Source organism: Scleropages formosus, chromosome 10 (assembly GCF_900964775.1).
Source record: "Scleropages formosus chromosome 10, fSclFor1.1, whole genome shotgun sequence".
Classification (NCBI taxonomy): Eukaryota; Metazoa; Chordata; class Actinopteri; order Osteoglossiformes; family Osteoglossidae; genus Scleropages; species Scleropages formosus.
The window spans coordinates 28,168,789-28,192,313 of NC_041815.1; the positions used below are offsets into that span (position 1 = coordinate 28,168,789).

Below are 23,525 nucleotides of genomic sequence, written 5' to 3' on the forward strand. Positions count from 1 at the left end.
GAAGAGCACTGCGCTCCTCCACCTTTGGCCAATAAATCAAATGTCCTTCAGTTTGTGGTTTTTGGCCCCGATGTGGTGAAAACACTTCCTGTGTCCCTCAGAGCTGCTGAATCCCTCCCACATTCCAGAAGGTTCTCAGACCCATCCCTTCAAGAGCCATCTCTCTCCTGACAGCTCCATAAATGAGTCCAACACCACCTGCTATGATTACCTGTGTATTTGCTATTTAAATGTCACTTCTACAGGAGCTACTTGAGGGATGTGAACCCATAGCATGTTGGTGTCAAACACACAACCTGTGTGTCATTAATTCAGTGTTTGTGTCTAAAGGGCTTCATCTGTTGCTGATGCACTTGGAGTCACTCTGAGTTGTACAGCTGGTAGTGTAGCGATCAGAGCTACTGCCTTTGGCCCCAAAGGTTGCAGGTTTGAATCCCACCTCAAGCTATAGTACCCTTGAGCGAGGTACTTACCCTAAACTGCTCCAGTAAAATTACCTGACTCTATAAACGGATAAGTAAACTGGAAAAAAGCTTCACATAAATGTACGTAATTTTGGAGAGGAGATACTGTGCTTTACCTGGATACCAGTGTAACAGAAGACCTGCACCTGCGGTCATTAATACCACAGAGAGAATATTCACGGTCGCGGCAGAGCCGTAAACACTCTCACGGCACCCGAAGGTGAGCGAGCGGGAGCTTCCCTTCAAACCATACTGTCGTCTTGTTTTTTTAACCGCCTTCGCACCTCGGTCTGCGGGCCGCCGTCCTCATCGGCAAATCGGTTGAGCTCGAGACATCTGTTCCTGGGACCAAAGAAAGGGATCCGCTCGCCTCCTATAGCGGATAATCGCGCCGTCAATTTGAATGAGGGAATCAATACGGCTTCAGATGTGTTGCACAATGAGTCTCGGGATAAAGAGGGATTGGAAGCGAACGGCAAACAGCGGCGACCGCAGCCTCCGTCTGCCTCCCGCTCCCGTCTCCACCTCCCTCCCGCTCGGAAGGCGACGCTGCTTCTAGACAATTAAAAGTAAGACGTGCTCAATGGATTCGGAAATAAGAGCGGCGCCTAACGCCAGCCGCCGTCCCACGCCGCACTTATCGCTTTACCGCGGTAAAAAGGCCCGTTTTGGGCCTCCCGCAGATGCGATGCGCGAAGCGCCGCTCCGGAAAGCGTCTTTGTCTGGATGTGGCAGCGGGGCGTCTGAGCGTAAACGTGGAACGGCGAGAACTGGAGCTGAAGACCATCCGGAACTTTCTATTGTCCCTTCCAGCTGATGCCCAGGGGAAGACAACAGGAACGGTGGCGTAAAAACCCAACGGTCTGAGTCACCTCGGGACTGCTGACAAATAAAGAATAAAACACGGGTAGCGAAGTCTGTGGGTCGTGACGGTCCCAGGTTTGAATCCCACCTCCTGCTGCAGTTCCCTTGATCAAGGTACTCCTGACAAACTGTAAAGACTGTACATTACAGATTATCCTGCTGTACACATGGGCAAATCTGTGTTCATCTGAATATCCAACATTGTAAATGAGTCATAAATAATAATAATAATAATAATAATAATAATAATAATAATAATAATAATAAATAGCACTGTTGCCTCACTTCTGCTAGTCTGTAGGTTCAGACATGGGTTCGAATCAGGCCCAGTTTGTGTGAAGTTCACCCTGTGTTCATGTAGGTTTCCTCCAGGTGCTCTGGTTTCTTCCTACAGTCCAAAGACGGGGTATTTATGGATAACATGGAAGGGACAGCAGGTGGCGTAGGGGTTAGAGCCACTGCTTTTGAAGTCATTGAACTGGGTTCGAATCCCACCCACTTTCTACTGCTGTACCCTTGATCAGAGCATTTTTACTCATACAGTAGAAATTACCACCCTGTACGAATGGGTATGAATGGGTAAATCAGAGTAAGCAGCTAACAGTTTATGTGACTTTGGAAAAAAACACAGGACACACACGTATGAAAGTGTAAATGTAAGTGGAGAACAAGTGGTGCTGGTTGGCGGAGAGGAGGCCCATCTGCCTCTGGCGGTTTACCGCGCCTCCTCTCTGTCCTCTGCCGTGACACCCTGGGACTCCTCAATCTCCCGCTGATTAATCGTCCCGCGCCACTGAGCGAAGACTTCTGTACTTCTAAATCAATACGTTAAAGCGGCGTCTCGTAAATCATCCTGTCCGGGGGCCGGGGGGTAGGGCGGCGGCTTATCTGCGGCTCCCGGATCGAATCGGACCCCATCGTCGCGGCGAGCCCTCGGCACTCACCACGCCAATCCCCTCGAAGGCGAATATGGCCGTGCCGAAGAAGAAGGGGAACTTCCTCCAGCTGGCTGTCGAAGGGAGTCTGTGCGGCGACCCCACGTCCTGCAGAAGAGATGGAGAGAGGAGGATACGGTTCAGGAAGGACGATGGACGTCACGAACAACGCACTCTGTAAAGCGAGGGAAGGACATTGTTATTCCCCCCCAAGTGGGCCCCTAATGAAGAGGGAGGGGGGCAAGGTGCAGGGGTCCTCACCATCTCCCCATCTCTCTCACAGATCTAAAACCCCAAAGTGGCAGAATAAACTCCCTCGGTCCCTCAGAACTGCTGAATCCCCCCAGCATTCCCCTCCTTTCAAGGTTTATTGTAAAAATTGTGTCCGCAAAGGGGGATTGATCGCCAAATCGATCCCTTTAAAATGCAACTGATGAGTCTGATAAGGAAGGTTTAGAAAGTGGCCCCCCAGACCCCCCAATGAGGGGCCCCCCAGTTAACACCATGAAATTTTCTACCTAAAAGACTTTGGCGATTAATGCAAGAAATTAATAATAAAAACTCCCTGCTAGTTTCTGATAACTGGTGAAGGGGAAGCAGAAGGTGTAGTGATTTTGAGCCGCTGACTTTGGACTCGGGTTCGAATCCCACTGTTTGCTGTGATGTTCTCGATCAAGGGACTTATGGGTAAACTGCTTAGTATACTAACCTGCTACTATACATCAATTTGGAGAAAAACACCAGATAACTTAAAAAAAAAAGTAAATGCACATCACGGGTGGCATTGCAAAGGACACTGGAAAAAAAATGAGTGAAAAGTTAAAAATCTGATCTTCTCTCTCATAACTGGTGCAAGAGCAAGGAAACGAGTCCTGAATATAAAAGCAAGTGGGACTTTGACTCAAGAACAATTAGTGATCATGTCATGAAGATATTTATTTATTTCTCTGACACTTTTCTCCAAAGCACTTAATATGTTGAACTATTTACACTGATTTACCCATTTATACAGCTTGGTCATTTTACTGGTGTAATTTAGAGTAAGAATCTCATTACAGGGTACAACAGCTTGGGATTTGACCCTGTGACATTTGGGTCCAAAGCCAGTGGCTCTAACCATTACGCTACAAACTGCTCCACTGACACACTGGCTGTAAGCTCAGAGAAGGTGACAGAAACAGTACATTACCCTACATTTACATTGCTTCAATTATCTGTCACTTCTCTCCAAAGTGACTCACACTGATTTGCCCTTTTAGACAGCAGGTTAACTTTTACTGTATTAGTTCAGGGTAAGTACCATGATCTAGTGTACTGCACCATGAGGTGGGATTCGAACCTGTGTCTTTCGAGTGCAAGGTGGCAGCTCTAACCGCTAAGGCACCTGCTGCCCCTTAGCGCTCTTATCCCTCCCCGTGGGAGGGTGTTGGGTTGAGGACATCTGGATCCTGGCCTCAGGGCTGGAACTGCTGTCAGAACACAAAGAATGTTCTGGAAACAAAAGCACGATAATCTAAGCGAAGGGCATGACGCTCTTACACTCAGGATGTACTGGAAGATGACGACGAGGCTGACAGCCATGCACAGGTTGGCCAAGAAAGACAGCACCGCCATGTTCTTCAGGTCCCTGATGAAGACGAGCAGGACGAGGAAGGGTAGGAAGAAGAGCATGTAGAGGCGCAGGTCGAGACCCCAACTCTCCACAGGGGTCCCGGGGCTCATCTCTGCGGTGACGTTGCCAGCAGCACCGGGGGCCTCCGTCCTGTTCCCCCAGTAGCCTTTGACCACCTTCAGATTGGAGGGGGGGGATTGGGGGGGGAGAGAGAGGGGGGATGACTGACAGCTCACACATCCCCCTTCGAGGTCTCAATCCCAAGCAGTTATGGTGCTCGACGGCGCCCCCCGGAGCCGCAGCAAAACAAGAAAGACCCCTATGGGAAGAGAATGCATTTACATTTATTAATTCAGAAGACGATTTTTCCAAAGATACGTAGAACTGAGAGTAAACAAAAGAGCATCAAAAACAGACAAAGAGCTTTAGACACAGACACTAGATCGTGTGTCTGACACCACCACACTGCGGGTTCACATCTCTTCAGTAGCTCCGATAGAAGTGACATTCAAATAGCAAATACATCGATAATCGGAGCAGGTGGTTTTGGACTCATTTATGTACTGTAAGGAATCAGGAAAGAAGTGGCTCTGAAAGAGATGGGTTCGAGACCCTTCTGGAATTCCGAGAGGGATTCAGCAGCTCTGAGGGACACGGAGTTTGTTCCATCGCAACGGGGAGAAAACCGACAACAGACGGACTTCTGATTCTGGACCCCCAACGGCGCCCTTGAAGGTGTAAATGTTCATGTACTGTGACTTTATGATCATGCCCAGATAAGCCTTTACACGGCCGCCACTCCTGTACTGCATGTAAATGTTTGTGTACCTTTGAATAAAAATTTTTGCAAAAATTTTGTAGGAAGGTGATCGGGAATCGTCTATCCTGAGTTTCGTGCACCTACTTGAGCGATGAACATCGGTGCATAAAGTGGAAAGAAACAAACTGGGTTTACTTAAGAATCACATGCCTGCAACTATGTCTCTTTCTCTTAATGTAATGAACACATTGTATTTCTCTGAGATGCACATCGCTTTGGAGAAAAGCATCTGCTACATGAATGAATGTAAATGTAATGTACTGAGCAATCGGGTCCTATAGGTGAAAGGATCTGCACCCCGATTTCATACAATACGGGTAGAGAACGCACGATGTGCCTTTCGCTCTAAACCGGTTGAACTTTCGTCAAAGTCACGGGGATCCGGCGAAAGTCGAACGAAAGACTCCGCTGCAGGGAGACGACCGTGCAAACTAATCCACGACCGAAGGAATGGACCCCACCTCTGATTAGGAGGACTTCTGCGCTAATTCAGGACAGATCCCCTCATCACCAAGGGATCATCGCTGCAGATATGAAGATACAGCGATGACTTAGAACAAAAAATAGTGTTTCTTCAATAAAAAAAAAGGAGGTTCGAGTCAAAAGGGACAGTGAAGGACAGGGAGCGAGGACAGGGGGGTATGGGTTCGGAGCACCGCCTCGCCACGCGACGCACTGCTCTCTAATATTAAACTGCCACTTAACATTTCAAAATCAATGTGTCAAACAGATGAATTAATACCTAGAATAAAGGTCCCGATTTGGCAGGCGGCAATTAAACGGCCGCCGCGTCACTCCTCGCCGAAGAATGCAATTTGTGGCTTATCGCGAAGGCGCAGTCGTGGCGGATTTGTCGTTCGGTCGCCGATAAGCGGCTCCCCAAAACTTTTCATAAAGAAATAACTATCAGTGAGGAACATACAATGGAGAGGGGAGGGGCTGATGATCTCATCTTGGGGGGGGGGGGCGGCGTTGGGGACGGTCCTCCCCCACGTGGTCGAACCTGCTCCGGGTTCCCGCCGCTCGCGCTTCCAGGACGGCCTCAGGTTAGGAGATGAGCGCCAGGTGAGACGCTGCAGTAAAACCCTGGTACTCATCTCCTGGTGCGGTAAAATCTGGACATCTGTGTTTCTAACCCATTTTTCTTGGGGGTGGGTGTCAGAACGCAGCCTCAATTACCTGGTTTTCACCACAGCAACGTTTTCATGTGATTTCTCCTCAAAGGGTTACGAGGCATCAACCCAACTTGTTGTCAATAACTGTTTATCCACTACAAGACTGGGAGGTCCAGAGTTGACCCCAGAAGGTATGAGGTAATGTACACGTAGGGTACGCCAGTGTCTTTCATGGTTTACAACCCCATTTACACAGCCGGGAATTTTATGGTAAGCACCTTGCTCAAGGATTCGATAGCAGTAGGTGAGATTTGAACCAACAACCTGTGAGCCCATAGCCACCAGCTCCAGCCACTATGCTACCAGCTGCCATGGATGGATGGATGGATGGAGCTGCGTTCACAAACACACCGCTTTCTTGAGGGATGGAGAGAATTTGGCGGAAAACACAAGGACCAAATGCGGTGCCGGCTGGAACAGTCGCAGGCTGTGGTTTGGCACACAGTCACCATCCGACGCAAGGGACTCCGGCAAACTCTGCACAGAATCATGGGCATCACGGCGTTTTCATGGGGTTGTTACCGTGTTAATAGGCACACGGCCCCAGCCCCCCCCGGTGAGCAGCACAACAGCTGGAAATTAATAACATAGTAATGAAAAACCATGAAAGAGACTTCAGCACATGAAGGTCTGAATCTTCAACTGTACTGTTTGGAAATAAAAATACAGTAAGTGGGTATTAAGCAATAGTTAATATCAAAGTTATGACAAAATACACTGGTGTGATCATGTTATTACTTGTTATGTTTTATTCTGGTGTTCGTCCAGCGAGACTCACAATTTTTGTGCCGTGGGTTCGAATCCGACAGTCTCTGCAGAGGTCGTTTGTTTCCTCTGTGTTTGTGTGGGTTTTCTGAAGGTGCTCTGGTTTCCGCCCACATTCTAAAGATGGGTATGTCGGGTGGACTGATGACTCTAAATTGGCCGTTGTGTGTGTGTGTGTGTGTGTGTGTGTGTGTGTGTGTGTGTGTGTGTGAGAGAGAGAGAGAGAGATTGCCCTAAGATAGATGGAGTCCCTTCCAAGGTGTACCAAGGCTCAAGCCCTACTTTTCCAAGACAGACTCTGGACCACTTTCAACAGTGAGCACAACACACGTTTGTTGCCCCCATGAGAAATGATCGTTTTACTCCCACGCTACGGTCCACAGAACCAATTAGGCCCGTCAGGGGATCAAAAAGCCGACACGGTCAGACAGGAAAGAGCAGCTTGTTAAAAAGTCACAGCAAATACTCTGCGGAGGACCTCAGCGAGAGCTCCTCGTTTCGGCTGGAGCGACGAGGCGCCATCGCTTCAGTCACGGGGTTCAGAACCCAGCAGGATAATCAAAGCGCCGTTACACCGTGCTGTGTTCTTTTATTATTGTTACATTTACATTTATTTAGCACACTCTTTTCTCCAAAGCGACTTCCAATGAACTCTATGTAGTGTTATGAGCCCACACACCTTATTCACCGTGGTGACTTACACTACTTACACTGGGTCACTCATCCATACATCAGTGGAACACACTCTCTCTGTAACTCGCACACTATGGGGGAACCTGAACAGCATGTTTTTGGAGTGTGGGAGGAAACCAGAGCACCCGGAGGAAACCCACACAGACACAGAACACGCAAACTTCACACAGACTGAGCGGGGATCGAACCCACGTCCTCTCGCACCACCCAGGCGCTGTGCCACCGTGCCACCCCATTCTTCACAACGTTCCTTATTAAGGAACCTAATTAAATTGAAACATAACAGAAACGCTGCTGCTTAATGGAAAAAACTTTAAAGACAAACGCAAAAGCATCAGATTTTCCGCCGCCGGTTCATATTCGCGATAAGTAACTGGGCAGAATGTTATTACTGAGCAGTGCGTTTAACAGTCGTACGCCGCTCCCCCGGTGCACTCTGGGTACCAGTGAGCGATAAGAGGCTTTAATCGGCTTTTGACAAATAAAAGCCATAGTGTGCCGTGGCCTGATCAATACCGCTGTGGGACAGAGGTCATTAGCATAACACAGAAACGCAGCGGGAACGTGGCGCACTCACGCGCTGCGGCCACACGCACACGCAGCCGCGGGCCAAATACCGCGCGTTGATATACAGCATCTCACGCTTATCACGTGCTGAGAGATAGGAAGTTCACGTCAACGTGCGCTGGCGGAGCGAGCTGAGCGCCGGCTTCCCGAACCCGAGGGCGAGGGGAGAGGATTCCAAAGAGAACCACCAGCACCTCCTAGGGGTCACATCGTGTCATTACAACAGAGGAAAAAGGCGCACAACTGCACAAGTGAACGCGAAAAAGTAACAGTTACATTTATCTGATGCTTTTCTCCAAAGCAACATACGGTGTTAAACTGCTTACAATTATTTATCCATTTACACGGCTGGGTAATTTTACTGGAGCAATTTAGGGTAAGTACCTTGCTCGAGGCTACTACGGCTGGAGGTGGGATTCGAGCCTGCGACCTTTGCGTCCAAAGGCTGCAGCTGCAACCGCTACGCTACGAAAATACATCAAACGCAGTTGCGGACGTGGTCGTTGTAGTGAACTTCCTTCCTGTCCGGCACGCGGGTCCAGCGGGAGGGTACCTGCTTCACGTTCTCCGCCAGGAACACGAAGTAGACGCTGCAGAAGCCCAGCTGCGTCAACACGAGGAAGAAGCTGACCAGGTGCCTGTAGGGACGGCAAAGAGATGCCGTTTCAGAGCGGCAGGAGGCGCCCACGAGGTCCTCGGAACGTCGCCCTTCCATCCTCCTCCATCACCTGCCGAGCGCGGCTCTGAACTTGTAAACTGAAGCAAAGCGCTGCAAAGAACAGACTGAAAAAATGCATTTATTGCCGTTATTTGGTCTCCCAACACGCAGCTTTTCACTCATGCCGTTTGCAGTTATTAATATCGCTTATTGCTAACCAAACTGGATTTTCAATTATCTAATTTATTTTTATATTATATTTATTATTTCGTTTCCAGTTACCTGGTCTGAGACTTTCAGTCCGGCGTGATGAACTTTGACCGCAACGGAAAATTTTTGCGCGACGGCTGCGCGAGAGACTGAGCCGCACTGCATTGTGGGAACGGTGTACCCACGCTGTCGGCCGCATTCTGGCCCTCACGTGTTTGTGTCGCATCCTCCGTTCTGAACCACTGTGCTTTAATTTTCAAATTATTCATTTATTCATATGTGATTTTGTCTTCCTCAAGCCAGGTCGCACACACTGTCACAGTAAGATTGCTTTACAAAACCATTTTTTTTATATAAAGTTATCATTTTTTATTCATTTTAACGTGTTACAACATTAAAATAAAGTGGGTAATTGACAACTTCATATATGAAATAAATTTAAAATTCCTGTTTTATTTCACAAAATCTTTTTTTTTAAATTTTATATATGAAGTTATCATTTTAATCCATTTTAACATGTTACAACCCTAAAATAAAGTGGATAATTGACAAGCCCATAAAGGAAATAAATTAAAAAAACATTTCCCGTTTTTATTTAATAAAATCATTATTTTAAATTTCATTCATGTATGACGTTACCAGTTGATACCCATTTTAATTTGTTAAAATAAAATTGGTAACAATAATAACTTTATAAACCAAATGAGTAAAAGAAGGACTTTCTTTGCTATATTACGCATCATTAGGGTGATTTTGGGGTGAACTTGGAGCTAATTGGAAATTAATGGAATAAGCAATTCTGTTACTGGGTTTTTCAATATTCCGTCCATTTTCAGGAACTTATTAGGACCAGATTATGTGGGGAAAATTGTGCAGTTAATAAAGGAAGTTGAAAGCGACCAGAAGCCGACAAACACTGCGGATGCTTAAGGGACGAATCGGTCGGCACCGAATAGGAGGTTGCGGAGATGACATTTTTTTCAGCAATTCTAAATTAATTTTAATGTTGTTTGAAGTAAATAATTAAATAATCCTTAGGGAGAATGTCTATTTATTTTGGCTTTATCGAAGGTTTTTAACCTACCGTAACCAGGGAATAAATGGAGGGACATCAGCATTACTAACTTTTTACTGATGGTGAATAAGTTACGAATTAACTACCGGTTCCAGTTGTGCTTCCAGATTGATGAACAATTGTGTGTGTGTGTGTGTGTGTGTGTGTGTGTGTGTGTGTGTGTTTTGAGGCACAGCACGCAGATAATTTATTTCTAGCTTCTTTTATTTGCTGTCCAAACAGAGCAAATGTAACAGCTCTCGAGCGCAGCGATAAAATGGTGATAGACTGCAGAAACACACACACACACACACACACACACACACACACACCGTGTACAAACAGATATTCACCGTGGAGATAACAGTGCGGCGCAACGGCGGGAGAGAGCGAAACGGCAGCAACGCAACACCTCATACATCAAGGTTTCTGGAGGAGAGGCGCACAGACGGAGATGGAATTAGTCCGACGGGGGGCACCGTGGTAAAACGAGGGAGGATCGCATTAGAGGATACGCCACCGATCTGTTCTAATACGTCGGATTTATGGGTACGACGTCGCAAGAAGTCCACCGGCTCTGGGTAAGGCAAGAAATAAGAGATTATTAATATTATTATTTTTAGTTAATAATCACTGTACTCTGCCTTGGAGAAAAGCATCTGATAAATTAAGTGTAAATGTATTATTGTTTATTATTATTACTACTATAATAAGAAGAACAACTTGTCCCTTCTGTTGCTGTTTAATTAATGCTTCTTTGAAAAGCAGGTGTAGTACAGGTTAAAAATGCTGCCTCGAGATCGAAAGCCCTGGATCTGAATCTGTGCCCCTGCTCTAATGCTCCTGATCAAGGTACGTACCCTGAATTAATACAGTAAAAATTACCCAGCTGCATAAATGGATGAATCACTGTATGTAGTATGAAGTGGATAAAGGCGACATCATAAACGATTCAGGAGAAAAGCGTCAAAGTACGAATAAGTAATAAAAACTTTTCTCAAAGGTACAAGAGCCGGACCCCACCTGGGAAATGAACCTGGACCTTTCCGGGGACAGGTGAGAATTCCCAAGTACTACGTTCACTCTGTCCCGGAACCCCTCCGACGGGCGTCTCACCTGCCGAAGGCGGCGCCCTTTCGGACGCACCTGTGCGAGCTGTTCTCCATGGCCAAGGCCACCGTCTCGCTGTACCCCATCGGGGGTCTTTTCAACCTGGAGCACGTGAGCAAGAGACAGCGGTTGAGGAACAGGTGCTGCAGGCCACAGGATTAATAACCGTTAGAGCTGGCATTGATTTACATCCCCCTCGCGCCCCTCTGCCCCTCTGCCCCCCAGCCGCTGCTGGTCGCCCACCGAACACACAGCGGTGACTCGTTTTCCGCAGATGAACTGCTTCCTTGAATCCGTTGTGGTGCAATGACCTCCCCCTCTCACTCAGAACTGCTGAATCCCTGATCACACTTAAAAAGGGTCTTAAAAGTCACCTCTTCCACACTCACTTCGCCCATCATCTCTTAAGTTCATGTAAGGTGTAAATGTCGATGCTCTATAACTTTATGATCATGCCCGGATAAACCTTCCCACACCTACTCGAGTAACGTAATGTAAATGTATATATGTATTTTCAAAAAAAAAAATTACTAGGGAGGTGATCGGGAATCGAAGATATTCGGATAAAATTTTATGCCGCTGCTCGTGTGATGAACGTTGGTTCATATGGTGGAAAGAAACTAACTGCACTTAAGAATCACACATCTGAATCTAAGTGTCTCCTCCTGCTCGTATAACGGACACACTGTATTTCCTATGAGATGTTTGTCGCTCTGGAAAAAAAGCGTCCGTTAAATAAATAATAAATGTAAATATAAACCACTCCAACGATCGACCCGCTTCGCTGAACTGCGAAATTTCTGCATCCGGAGTCCATGACAAATTACTTTAATAATGCAACAAACGGGCAGCCGAACGGCGCCAGCTGGTACCCCAAACGGGCAGGTGTGCGCGGCGCGCCGTGTACGGCGGGGGCACGAAAGCAGACGAACCGCAAACCGCTTCCGCCGCAGCCCTCGACGTGAACCGACGATGAATTATTCATTATTTCATTTTCGCACGAGATTACAGATGAGAGGAAATGTAAAGAAATGAAGTGATTATACAGTGTCCTTCTGTGCCGTTTGCTGTTTGCAGTGATGGGCAAACACACTGAAAGAGCCCATTAGGATGTAAATGTGATAGGTTGCGCTCAATGTTATCTGCTCGCGGCACAGCGGGAGCCAACGCGCATCACATGGACTTGGACACAATGCAAAGTAAATAAGCAATAATGAGGAATAAACCGCGGCGCTCACATATTCATATGCCGGCAGAAATAAATCCGCCGTTGCGAAGGGGGTTGTGGGGGGGGGGGTGCTTTTGGAGGTGTGGCGGAAGCGGCGAACGGGTGGAGTTTGGATCCCGCTGTTTCGGGAAGGCCCTTAACCACGTTTTACGTCTCAGGCCTGGGTGTTTACGTCCCGTTCCCCTGTGGAAATTACTAAAAAAATGCGTCATCTTATTAAACGAGACGCCTCAGAATCCCGCAGGGGCTCTGCGAGACGGGTTCGAGGGGGGGCCCCCCCGCCAAGGAAGCGTTTAAAGTAATTCTATCGGTGCGCAATGAATCGAAAGGAGGCGAAACAGGGACTCGGGGCACCAAGGGATGGGGAATCCTGCATGGGAAATGGAAACAGCGCCTCCTGTAGGTCAATCGCTGTGCAGGACTGAGCAAAAAGAAAGAACAAAAAATGTCTAGAGAGACATTTACGTTCATTCGTTCAGCTGACACTTTTCTCCAAAGCAACTTACAATTATTTGCCCCTTTATACAGCTGGGTAATTTTACTGGAGCAATTTAGGCTAAGCACCTTGCTCAAAGGTACGGTTGTTGGAGGTGGGATTTGAACCTGTGACCTCTGGGTGCAAAAGCACGAACTCTAAGCACAATTTATTTAATTACCAGATGTTCCAAAATTACTTACAACAATTTACCCATTTATACAGCTAGGTAATATTTACTGTATCAGTAGCGGAAATACTTCAATCAAGGGGGGATTTGAACCTGGGACCCTCAATCGCCACCACGCCACCTGCTGTCAGTTGACCACATCCGAGTCTCTGACCATGCACGCTGGAATTAAGGCGTGTCCGATGAGGTCTGACAACATCCGACATGCCCTTGTTTTTATACTGGTGTAACACAGCCCCCCCCCCCCATAATTCTCTGAACAGGGATTCAAACAAAAGGTCTGAAAAGCACTCAAGAGCTCAGAAGATCTCGTTTTGTTAAGTGCTTTTAGGGCACGAAAAGTCTCCGTCTACGAGCCCTACAATTAACCCCGTTCGGGTGGCTCCGTCACTTTACGGCGCGGAAGGAAGGCGGGAGGATAAATCACAGTCCATACAGGTGCCGTGAAGACAAACCGATGCTGGGCGACGTTTTATTTGCACTGTGATGTATAACATGCCCCTAATAAGCATCCTATTACGAGAGAAGAGATTTGTCCACCTCCTCCAGCTCCCATCTAAGGGGATCACGCCGCACCGTACCGTAGTGAATCACGGTGCGCCTGACATGTCGTACTGCATGGTCATTAAGTGTGAGATTTACACCCTCGCTTTGAGGCGCGGCGTCCACACAGCCACCATGCTATGGAAGCTAACGGTGGGACCGCAGGCGAATTTGTCTTTCTTGGAATCGTTCTGACTGAGACCGGGCAGCAGGTGGAGTAGCGGTTAGCGCTGCCGCCTTGCACTTAAGGACTGGGGTTCGAATCCCATCTCGGGCTGCTGTACCCTTGATGAAGGGTACTTACCCTGAACTGCTACAGTAAAAACTACCCAGCTGTATAAATGGATAAATCAGGGTAAAAATCCGTTAACCCTGTTAAACTGTCTTGCAGAAGCGCCAGATAAACGAGTTTTAAAAACATTTAAATAAACGGAGGGTGTGGCTTTACCTTTCGGAAAGGTGGTGGCTGCAGGCGACGAGGATGTGCATGCAGTGAACACACACCACTCCCATCAGCATGAGGCAAACGGGACCCACCTGGAAAACGCACACACACACAGAAAGCAGACGGTCAGACCCACACACCCAGTGCTGCAATACAGCCAATCACATGCAGCGATCCCACACGCTAAAGGTGCCCTTCATCAGTGAGGAAGTAACACTATTCTACTTTCAGTTGCATCGTATGAACTTTTCATGACCATTTTCATTTCCGTAAACTGGGCCCACCAGTGTGGTTTTTTTTTTTTTTTTTGATTGAATTACCATAGTAAAATACATTTACTCATCCTGCGTTATTTGGTTTGCCGATACCCAGTTTTACACCTATACAGTTTCTGATTTTTATTGGTTGTTTATCTTTCCAGATTTACCCTTATGCCATGCGTGACACCTGGTCCAAACCTGCGACATTCTGAGACTAGACAATTGCGCCAATTTCCAGCGCGAGAGAGACTGAGACGCACTGCATTGTGGGAACTGCGTACCCACGCTCTCGGCTGCGTCCCGACACTCCGCGCCCTCCCTTCCGTAGTCGCGTATTTGTGTTTGCAAATCAGCCCAACCACACACTCGCTGTAAGTTAACTTTATTAAATCATCTTCTTTACATATATATTTCATATATAATGTTATTACTGGTTATTCTTTCCATTTGATTGTGTTACACAACTTTTCCTTATAATAAAAGGCATTATTTTAGCGTGATTTTGGAGAGGAACCTGGGAAGGGCTTGGAACTAACTGGAATTTTTTCCTGTTAGAAAAAATGAAACAAGTAATTTCATTGTCCAGTTCATTAATATTCTTTCCACGTACAGGAACAATGTATTATTTTATTTACTATTATAACAATTTATTGCTACTATGTTATATTATTATAACAAGTTATTAATTTTTAATTAATACTTGATCCACATTCAGGAAATTTGTTTTATTTACTACTACAACAATTTATTACTATATATTACTGTAATTTAATTATTAATTAATATTCGGTCCACATTCAGGAACAATTTAGGACCAGATAATAGGAGAGAAGTGTATTGTATGATACTACACAGTATCAACAGTTTAGAACCTAGCGAGAGCGTGTAGGAACTCGGCCCAAGTGGGCCACTTGGAGTCGGCGCGTGCGGCACATGGGCCTCCCCGTCGCCGTGACTGACAGGTCTTTCCACACCCGGGAAACTGTGCTCCTTTAAAACAATCGTGGACAGAACAAGGGTACGTGATGAGCAAAAGCCTGGAAAAACATCAGTTCTCAAACCCCGTCTGGTTGTATTCTAAAAATGAAATATCGACTTTGTATCGACCCACGATGCATTCTGGTTCGCTGAATTTTGATACCATTTTTCCCTGCAGACCCCCGGACTGCAGATATAAGATCCTCTCAAATGTGCACCACGGCACACATTTCAGACGTCGGCGAGATTTAAAGGTTCCTAGAAACCATGTTTCACTCCGCAGGAAAGAAAAAAAAAAAAAAGTTTGTGTTTTATGCCGTGTTCAAAAAGGTGGTTTACTACAGTACAAGCACGGTACGGTGCTGCTGGGGACTGAATGCGCTTCTTCTGCGAAGACGAACCAAGTTGAAGAAAAACTGACCAAAACGAGAATATAAAAAGAGGCAGTAGGGGGCATAGTGGTTAGTGCCACCAACACAGACTCAAAGGACTTCAGTCGCGGCTCCTGCTGTAGTACCTTGGATCGAGATACTTACCCTGGGTTGACAGTGTAAAAATTACCCTGCTGTGTAAATGGGTAAATCATTGCAAGTAATTCTATGTACAAACCTCACTTTGTTAGTCAGCTTGGAGAAAACATCAGAAAAATTAATAAATGCTAAACAAATTTACTCCTCTGCTTACAAACACAATTGGGGCGAAAACTCTGTTTGTACCTCGTTTTGTTCAGAAATCAAAAGTCACTTTTACTAAGTGACAATATGTGAAATCATAAGAATACTGTGGCTTCCCCATTCATTTCCACCCTAGCTGCTGTACAAAAAAAAAAACTACACTTATAATGAATAAAAAATAGGCTGTATGTATTTTAACTCAACTTTTGAGTTACGTTAAATTACTGAGAAGTAATGTAACTAATTGTAACTGTAACATGAGCGAAAACGGAAATTCGCGGAGCAGTTCACCCCATAAATGAGTAACGTTCCTCATCACCGACGTCCACGAAGAACAGAAATGAGCTGTAAACACCGCAAAAGTGAGTTGAATAAGACGGTGCCACACTCCTGTCCCGTTTCTGTGCTCTTTACTGCCACCTATCTGTTCGGAGGGGAAGCGCGGCTCACGTTCGCTCCGCTACGAATGACGATTTTCGGAGGCGCATAAATTAACGAGATGCAACTGCAAATGAATAAATGGAAAAAAATTGCATCCTCAAAAAATGTGCAATTCAACTGTTGGTAGCAGGAGGAGCGGGGCTGGTTCGATCCGCGTTTTCCCCTAGATCCGTTTCGCAAACGACCCGTTCCGAACGCTCCGACAGCTTTGTGAAATTGCCCCCCGGGCACTCGCCCGCGCCCTGTGATTCACCACCGTTTTTCACACACTCTGTTAAAAACGGCATCGAGAGCCATTCCGAAGCTCTCGCCGGACACTCGCCGCTCAAGAGGCTCTTTGTTTGGACAGCACCCGTTGTCCAAAATACACAATCACCGGCTGCCCGCTTACGAGGAACGTTTTATTGTAGGACTGATGCGAGCGCCACCCAGCCCCGCAGCGAGTCAGGGCGGGTTACAGCCAATATACACCGCGCAAAAATGGTTAGCGCGCTCAGGTCCTCGACCCCGATCCCGTTCGCAAATTGTTTCGTTTCATAAGCCGCCGCGTTTCAAGGACGTCACCGACATAGGAGGTCAACTCGGCCCAAGGGGAAAAAACAACACTGACAGCGATGAGGGTCGCGACCACAGATCCACATGCACTAAAGCCAGGGGTCTAAGCTACGGAAGCCACTTATAGCGGCACAGAGAAGCACGGAACCGACATTGTAGTGGGGACAGAGCCGTCCGAAGGACAGGCCACCGCGCCCGCGTCCTCCGTACAGGTCACGGGACGAGCGGAAGCGCGAGTCCATCTGGACGACACCTGCATGGCCTCAACTGGACAGGAGAGCAAACACAAGGCAACAGGTGTCCTGCATCCCTGAGAGACGGAGCAGAGGAGCTGGAACGACCCGCAGCTTCACGTCTTGAAGAAACTTGTGCGACCGAAACTGGTTTCCTGCAAGCGTATCCACGCTTTACACCGGTACAGAAGGTAGAATCCAGCTCCTCGCCGACTGCTTTCTGAAACAGAGGACTCGTTACAAGTCACACGCGAGCAGCACACTTTGTTTTGACAGGGGTGTAAACACACAAAGCGCCGGTGCCGTTGTGTGCGGGAGGATCGCGGGGCCCCGCTCCCACGGAGCATTGCTCCGCCCCACGAGCGGCTCCTTCCCGCAAGGTGTTTCGTTTTTCATGCCGTCACTTCTTTTTTTCAATATGAAAGTGCAGCGAAACTTTTTTTAGCAGCACGAAACAGAAGATGTTGATATGAAGAATTTCATTTCCTGGACTGACACAGTTCTGCTGATACCATTTAATGCAGTTTTACATTAAAAATAATACTTAACTGTTTAATTATATACTTAACTGTCAAATTACATTTTGTTATATCATTTTTAAACATTATTAGTTTTTTGCACTTTTATTACTACATTTATTATTGTTGTTATTATTATAATAAGGTGGCACAGTGGCAGAGATGGTAGTGCCACCATCTCACAGCTGAGTTCAGACAAGGGTCCAATAATGAACTGGTGAACAAATTCAAAGCAGTGAATAATACTAGGTTGGTGTGTCTACAAAACACAACTGGTATCATATAAAATATAATATTACCCACCCGTAAAAAATTGATAATACATGCTTAATAATTGGGGGCGCGGTGGCGCAGTGGGTTGGACCACGGTCCTGCTCTCTGGTGGGTCTGGGGTTCGAGTCCCGCTTGGGGTGCCTTGCGACGGACTGGCGTCCCATCCTGGGTGTGTCCCCTCCCCCTCCGGCCTTATGCCCTGTGATACCGGGTAGGCTCCGGTTCCCCGTGACCCTGTATGGGACGAGCGGTTCTGAAAATGTGTGTGCGCTTAATAATTTACAATGTTCAGCTATTTATTTTACATTATTTACCCATTTATACTGCAATACCATTTTTACGTACCAATTCAGGTTAAGTACCTTGCTCAAGCATGGTACAGCAGGGGGTGGGATTCGAACTTGAGACCTCCAGGTGTCAAGCCGAGTTCAAACCACTACAACACCTAGTGTCCAGCCTTCATTGTGATCTTTGCGCTACGGACATTCAGCCCTGAGGGCACGATGACCCTCATTGACAATAAATGGACGGGTGGAGAGATACAGCCTATATATCTTTCTCCTCACTATAAAGTGTTTTCTGAAGCTATAGGAAATAAAGTTTATTATTAATATTTTCATAAGCCCAGGGGACCATGACGGAGCGGTATTTTCCGTCACCGGCCTACAGGGCGGCAGCAGAGCTCCACTTACGACGATGCCTGCGTTCTTCACAGCCAGCGGGAGGCCCAGGAGACCCGTCCCAATGTTGCCCTTCAGCAAGTGGATGAGGGTTTGAGGAAACCTGCAAAGAGAACGCAGGACAAACATCTCTTTGCTTTTTATTTCACTCGAGCGCCGGGGGGGGGGGGGGCAAACGGCCCTTCGGATGTCACAGCCCTCGTACCCTCACTAGCGAAACGTGGCCAACCACCGAAAGTGAACCATGAAGCACTTTGAATCAAAAAGAGCACTTCATTTACATGCAGGTCCTTGAACACGAACATGTTTCAGGTAAAATACTCTGTTTTACCCTCACACGACCACATATTTACACCTTCATTCGCATCTCATTTATATCTTCATACCATTTAAGGGCAAACGGTAGTCCAGTGGTTAGAGCAGCTGCCTTTCTACCCAAAGGTCGCAGGTTCAAATCCCACCTCCAGCTGTAGAACCGTTGAGCAAGGTACTTATCCTAAATTACTCCAGTAAAATTACCAGCTGTATAAATGGGTAAATAACTGTCGCTTAACATTCTTAGCTGCTTTGCAGAAAAGCATCAGCCGAGCAAATAAATGCAAATGTAATCTTAACAGACCCCTATTCATGAGTTCTGCTTAACCTCCTTCAGTCTTTTAAGTTATTTGACATTTAGATATGCGCTGATGACTTTGTTCTCTCATGTTGACCACGTTTTGATGGTTATTTCCAACTCAAGTCCATGAAAAAGGCTGGAAATCCTCTTTTCAAACATGCAGAATTAACCACAAAGTCAACGGAGGTACTTACGTGATGCCCTGGAGGCTCCTCAGCTCATAATGTCTCTGTACCGGAACTAATTCGGGGTCGTGGTCCTCCTCAGAGGTCTCCTCGGAACAAGGCCCCGAGTCCTCCATGAGGGGAGTCATCACCTCCATATCTGCAAGGACAAGACATGAGCGAGGCCTGGGCACGGACCCCGGGGAAGCAGGCATGGTCTCTCCCGAGATTCCTCCCGCTGGAACATCGTCTCCTATCACCAGTGGGTCAGGATCCAGGATGAGGGGTTCAGAAGAGCGAAAAAAAGGTTTTGGAAAAACATCTGACTTCAGCGTATAGCTTAAGGCTTCTGCTGACTTTTTAAACGAAATCTTCAAAGTGTGTGTGATTCACTGCGCTTCCCCGTCTTTTCAAAACGCAACTAAGACAAATCACGCGCGAGCCTGTTCGTCGCATATTTTATTACGACGATTTTCTGAAATGTACCGCACTCGTGCCCTTTGCCCGCTTTTTTCGTGTACAGGAGGAGCTCAAGCTGTGCTTTAATAATCACGTGTTTGTATGTAAAGCTCTTCATCTGTTCTTGATGCACTTTTGCATTTGTCACTTTGGAAAAAATTATTTGATAAATGCAATACGGGCAGTTTCCGAGTTACGAACGTCTGACTTACGAACAACCCGTAGTTACGAACCGCTCCCCTTAAAGGCTATTATATTAAAAAATTCAGTTACGTACAATGGTTCTGAATAACAAACGGCGCTACTTTGTAACACACATCAAACATTGTGCGTCTAAAGCAGTTTGTCGGATCGTGAACCCGAGGCAGGGCTAAGACTTCGTTCTTTTCAGTCAAACCAGGTTGCTGTTAACCGCGTCTCGTGCGTTACTGTATTTGGATTTCACTTTTTTGTTTTTTCCCTCCTAACCATGGCACCAAAGCGTAAATGTGATGCAAGTGATGGTGACGCATCAAAGAAAAGGAAAACGATCACGATCGAAACTAAAAAGTGGAAATAATAAAGCGACCGGAAAAACGTGAAACGCCAACGAACGTTGGAAAAAGGTTCGGCTACAGTCACTCAACGATCGGGACAATTTTAAAGGACAAAGAGAAAAAAATGGAAGGTGTAAAAGGCTCCGTCCCGATGTCTCTCTCTCTCTCTCTCTGTTATAAATACTGTAGTTACACTTATTATTACTGTATTGTTATATTAAAGATGTTTTAGTGTATCCAGAAGTGTTTCTTCAACGTTTTTTATGCATAGAAAGGTACATGATACACTATATACTGCGACAAACATTTGATTAACGGATGTCAGATACGAACTGTACCGAACTGTTCCGACTTACGTACAAATCCGACTTAAAGACAGCTTGAGGAACGGAACTCGTTCGTAATCCGGGGACTGTCTCTAAACGTAAGCGTCCCTATCGACTCTATTGGTCTCTTAAACTGTAGTTTTACCCCACATTTAAAGCATCGCCCCTGAGTTCTGCAGGTACCTATGTGCTCCGCCGAGCCCATTTTCCCGAGCGGCTCCCCTCGGTCCCGCGGCCCAGATCCGCGGCTCTGGAGTCGGAGCGGCCCACGCAACACAGGCAGCTGTCGACAGAAGAAAACGACCACGGGTCGGTCAGTCACATTCATTCACTTCAAACAAGAACCGCTTGTCCAGCACAGGGTTGAGGTGGTCCACAGCCTATCCCAGAAGTGCAGGGGCAAGGCAGGGTACACGCTCTCCAAGGATACAAGTAAGACGGCGTTCGGCGACTGAGCTCATTCGGAACAATCAGCAGTCCTGTGCGTGGTGCCCAGAAACGTGACCGCAGTATGACCGTAGCGTCCACATGTCCATCCCTTATTAATAACGTCTAGTGCAGGATCACAGCGCCCTGGAGCGCATCCTGGAAACAGGTGGAGAGGCAGGGGATGCCCTACAGGCGGGACGCGATCCATCTCAGCAAGTGTCACAAAGTCACTCCGAGCGTAACAATGTAACCGCAACTTAAGAACACTTTGTAGTGTAACTGCAAGTGTAGTTTCACTGCAGTAATGTAATGAGAACAGGGTGAATGAAACAGGGTAAATAGAACAGAGTAAATGAAACAGGGTAAATAGAACAGAGAGTAAATGAGAGTGTAACTAGAACAGGGTAAATGAACCAGGTCCAGAGTGTCAAACACACAACACCGTTGTGTCCTTTGAACGAACACACATACACACACAGTAGTCTCGATGCTGCGATCATCATCTCGATCATGCTCGGCACGAGCTGTCACTCACAGCTATCGTAACAATTGATCTTTATGGAGTGATCAGATCAGCTGATCGATACGGTACGTAACAGTCACAGTGTATCGATCGATCGATCTCACTGGATCGGACCGCCGTACCGGACGGACGACGTGTGTCTCGTCCACTCCTGTCCTGCTGGTCTGCCTGCCTGCCTGTCCTGCAGCTTCTGGTCCTGCTTCTGCTGACGGAGCCGAGCGACCGAGATCCGCCTCTACTACTACTGTACTGGTCTGGTCTGGTCTGGTCACTCTTCCGACCTCATCAATCATGTAACGTCACAACATCAACAACATCATCATCATCATCATCATCATCATCATCTCCCCTTACAAAGCTCACGACCACAAACTGAAACTTTAAAACCACATTTGTGGAAACGTGTCTGTCCGGCCGGATCAAGCGCGAGCTTCTAATTCCCCGGATTACAAGGCGAAGGACCCGGGTTCGTTTCTCCAGCGCGGACACGTTCGACGGTGACGTCACGCGCTCTTAAAGGAGACGCGCCCCAATTGTGCGCACGTTCGCGCGACGCCGCGTGTTAATCTCGACATGAAAAACATCAGTTTTTATACTCGTGCGGATTGAAGTGTATGAATGAGCCAATAATTCAGCAAATGAGATATCTTAATTTTGGCCTCCGAGTAGCAAGTTTATTATAAAAATAACTAGTAAAAATTTCCACTTCTGTTTTGTGTTGGATTCTCAGCTCATCATTGTTTAACTGTGTTTTTTGGGCACTGCACTCCTTCCCTTTTGCGGATTTAATAGCTCGTAGCTCGTGTATTAGTCTTGATTTAGTAAAAAGTTAACATCCATATGACTCCTGCACCTCCAACAAATGTGCCAGATAAGGATCCTCAGTCAGAACCGGTTTCTACTTCTGCTTTGCAAACACAGCAAGTGTGTGTGTGTGTGTTTCCAAAGGTGCTCTTTGTGGGCCGTTTTGACCCCTGCCCACTTGAATTAGTTTTCTGCCTCTACGTTTATTTACATTTATTCATTTAGCAGACGCTTTTCTCCAAAGCGACGTACATCTGAGCAAAAATACAGTTTGTACATTACATTATGAGAAAGAGACATGGGTGCAGACATGTGACTCTTGAGTAAACCTAGTTTGTTACCTTCCGCTTGATGCACCGATGTTCATCGCTCGAGTAGGTGTGTAAAACGCAGGACAGATGAATCCTGATCACCTACCAATTTTTTTTATAAGATACACAAACAATTACATACAGTGCCGCAGTAGGCGGCAATAAAGGCTTATCTGCGGATGCTCATGAAGTTATGGTGCGTGAACATTTACACCGTACATGAGCTGGAGAGATCTTGGGTGAAATGGGTCTGGAAAAGGTGAGTTTTCAGACCCTTCTTGAATGTAGACAGAGTTTCCGCAGTTCTGAGTGGAACGGAGTCAGAAACGAGAACCTCCGTGCTTTACCTTTCGTGTGTGGAACCACCAAGCGGGCAGATGTGGAAGAGCGTAGCAGTCTGGTTGGGGTGTAGCAGTTGATCGAGTCTTGTAGATATCTGGGAGCAGTTCTATTGATGCATCTGTAGACAGTAACCAGGGTCTTGAATTTGATTCGGGCAGATACAGGAAGCCAGTGCAGAGAAACGAGTAGAGGAGATACGTGGGAACGCTTCGGCAAGTCAAACACAACTCTTGTAGCAGCAGCGTTCTGTATCGGCTGCAGAGGTTTGATGGCAGTAGCGGGAAGGCCACACAGGAGAGAGTTGCAGTATCCAGACAGGATGTCATCATGGCCTGGACAGGTAGTTGGGAAGAGTCAGTTGTGAGGTTAGGACGGATCTTGGGGATATCGTGCAGGATGTAGCTGCAGGTCCGGGTTGTGGCTTCCATGTGCCGAGAGAAAGACAGACTTGAGTCAATCGTCACTCCCAGACTCTTAGCCGAGGAGGTCGGCAAAATAAGCGAGTTGTCCAGTTTGATCGTGACAGGAGGACCGGCCAGCCTGGAGGTGCAGGATTTCTGTTTTGGAGAGGTTGAGTTGGAGGTGGCGATCAGAC

At 46.9% G+C, this 23,525-nt stretch overlaps 1 protein-coding gene across 2 annotated transcripts in view; it reads right to left on the reverse strand.

The window, feature by feature from the left end:
* Nucleotides 1–22,026, reverse strand: part of slc36a4 (solute carrier family 36 member 4) — a 32,417-nt gene extending 10,391 nt beyond the window's left edge. For both annotated transcript variants that reach the window (XM_029255715.1, XM_029255714.1), the window contains exons 1-9: nt 21,596–22,026; nt 20,705–20,804; nt 19,231–19,360; nt 18,433–18,523; nt 13,812–13,900; nt 10,934–11,029; nt 8,449–8,533; nt 3,803–4,051; nt 2,273–2,371 (exon numbers count right to left, since the gene is read on the reverse strand). In XM_029255715.1, coding sequence (XP_029111548.1) covers nt 2,273–2,371; nt 3,803–4,051; nt 8,449–8,533; nt 10,934–11,029; nt 13,812–13,900; nt 18,433–18,523; nt 19,231–19,360; nt 20,705–20,804; nt 21,596–21,766 — 1,110 coding nt within the window. In that variant the 5' untranslated portion in view covers nt 21,767–22,026. The remainder of the gene's footprint in view (nt 1–2,272; nt 2,372–3,802; nt 4,052–8,448; nt 8,534–10,933; nt 11,030–13,811; nt 13,901–18,432; nt 18,524–19,230; nt 19,361–20,704; nt 20,805–21,595) is intronic.
* Between the last annotated feature and the right edge of the window lie 1,499 nt (nt 22,027–23,525).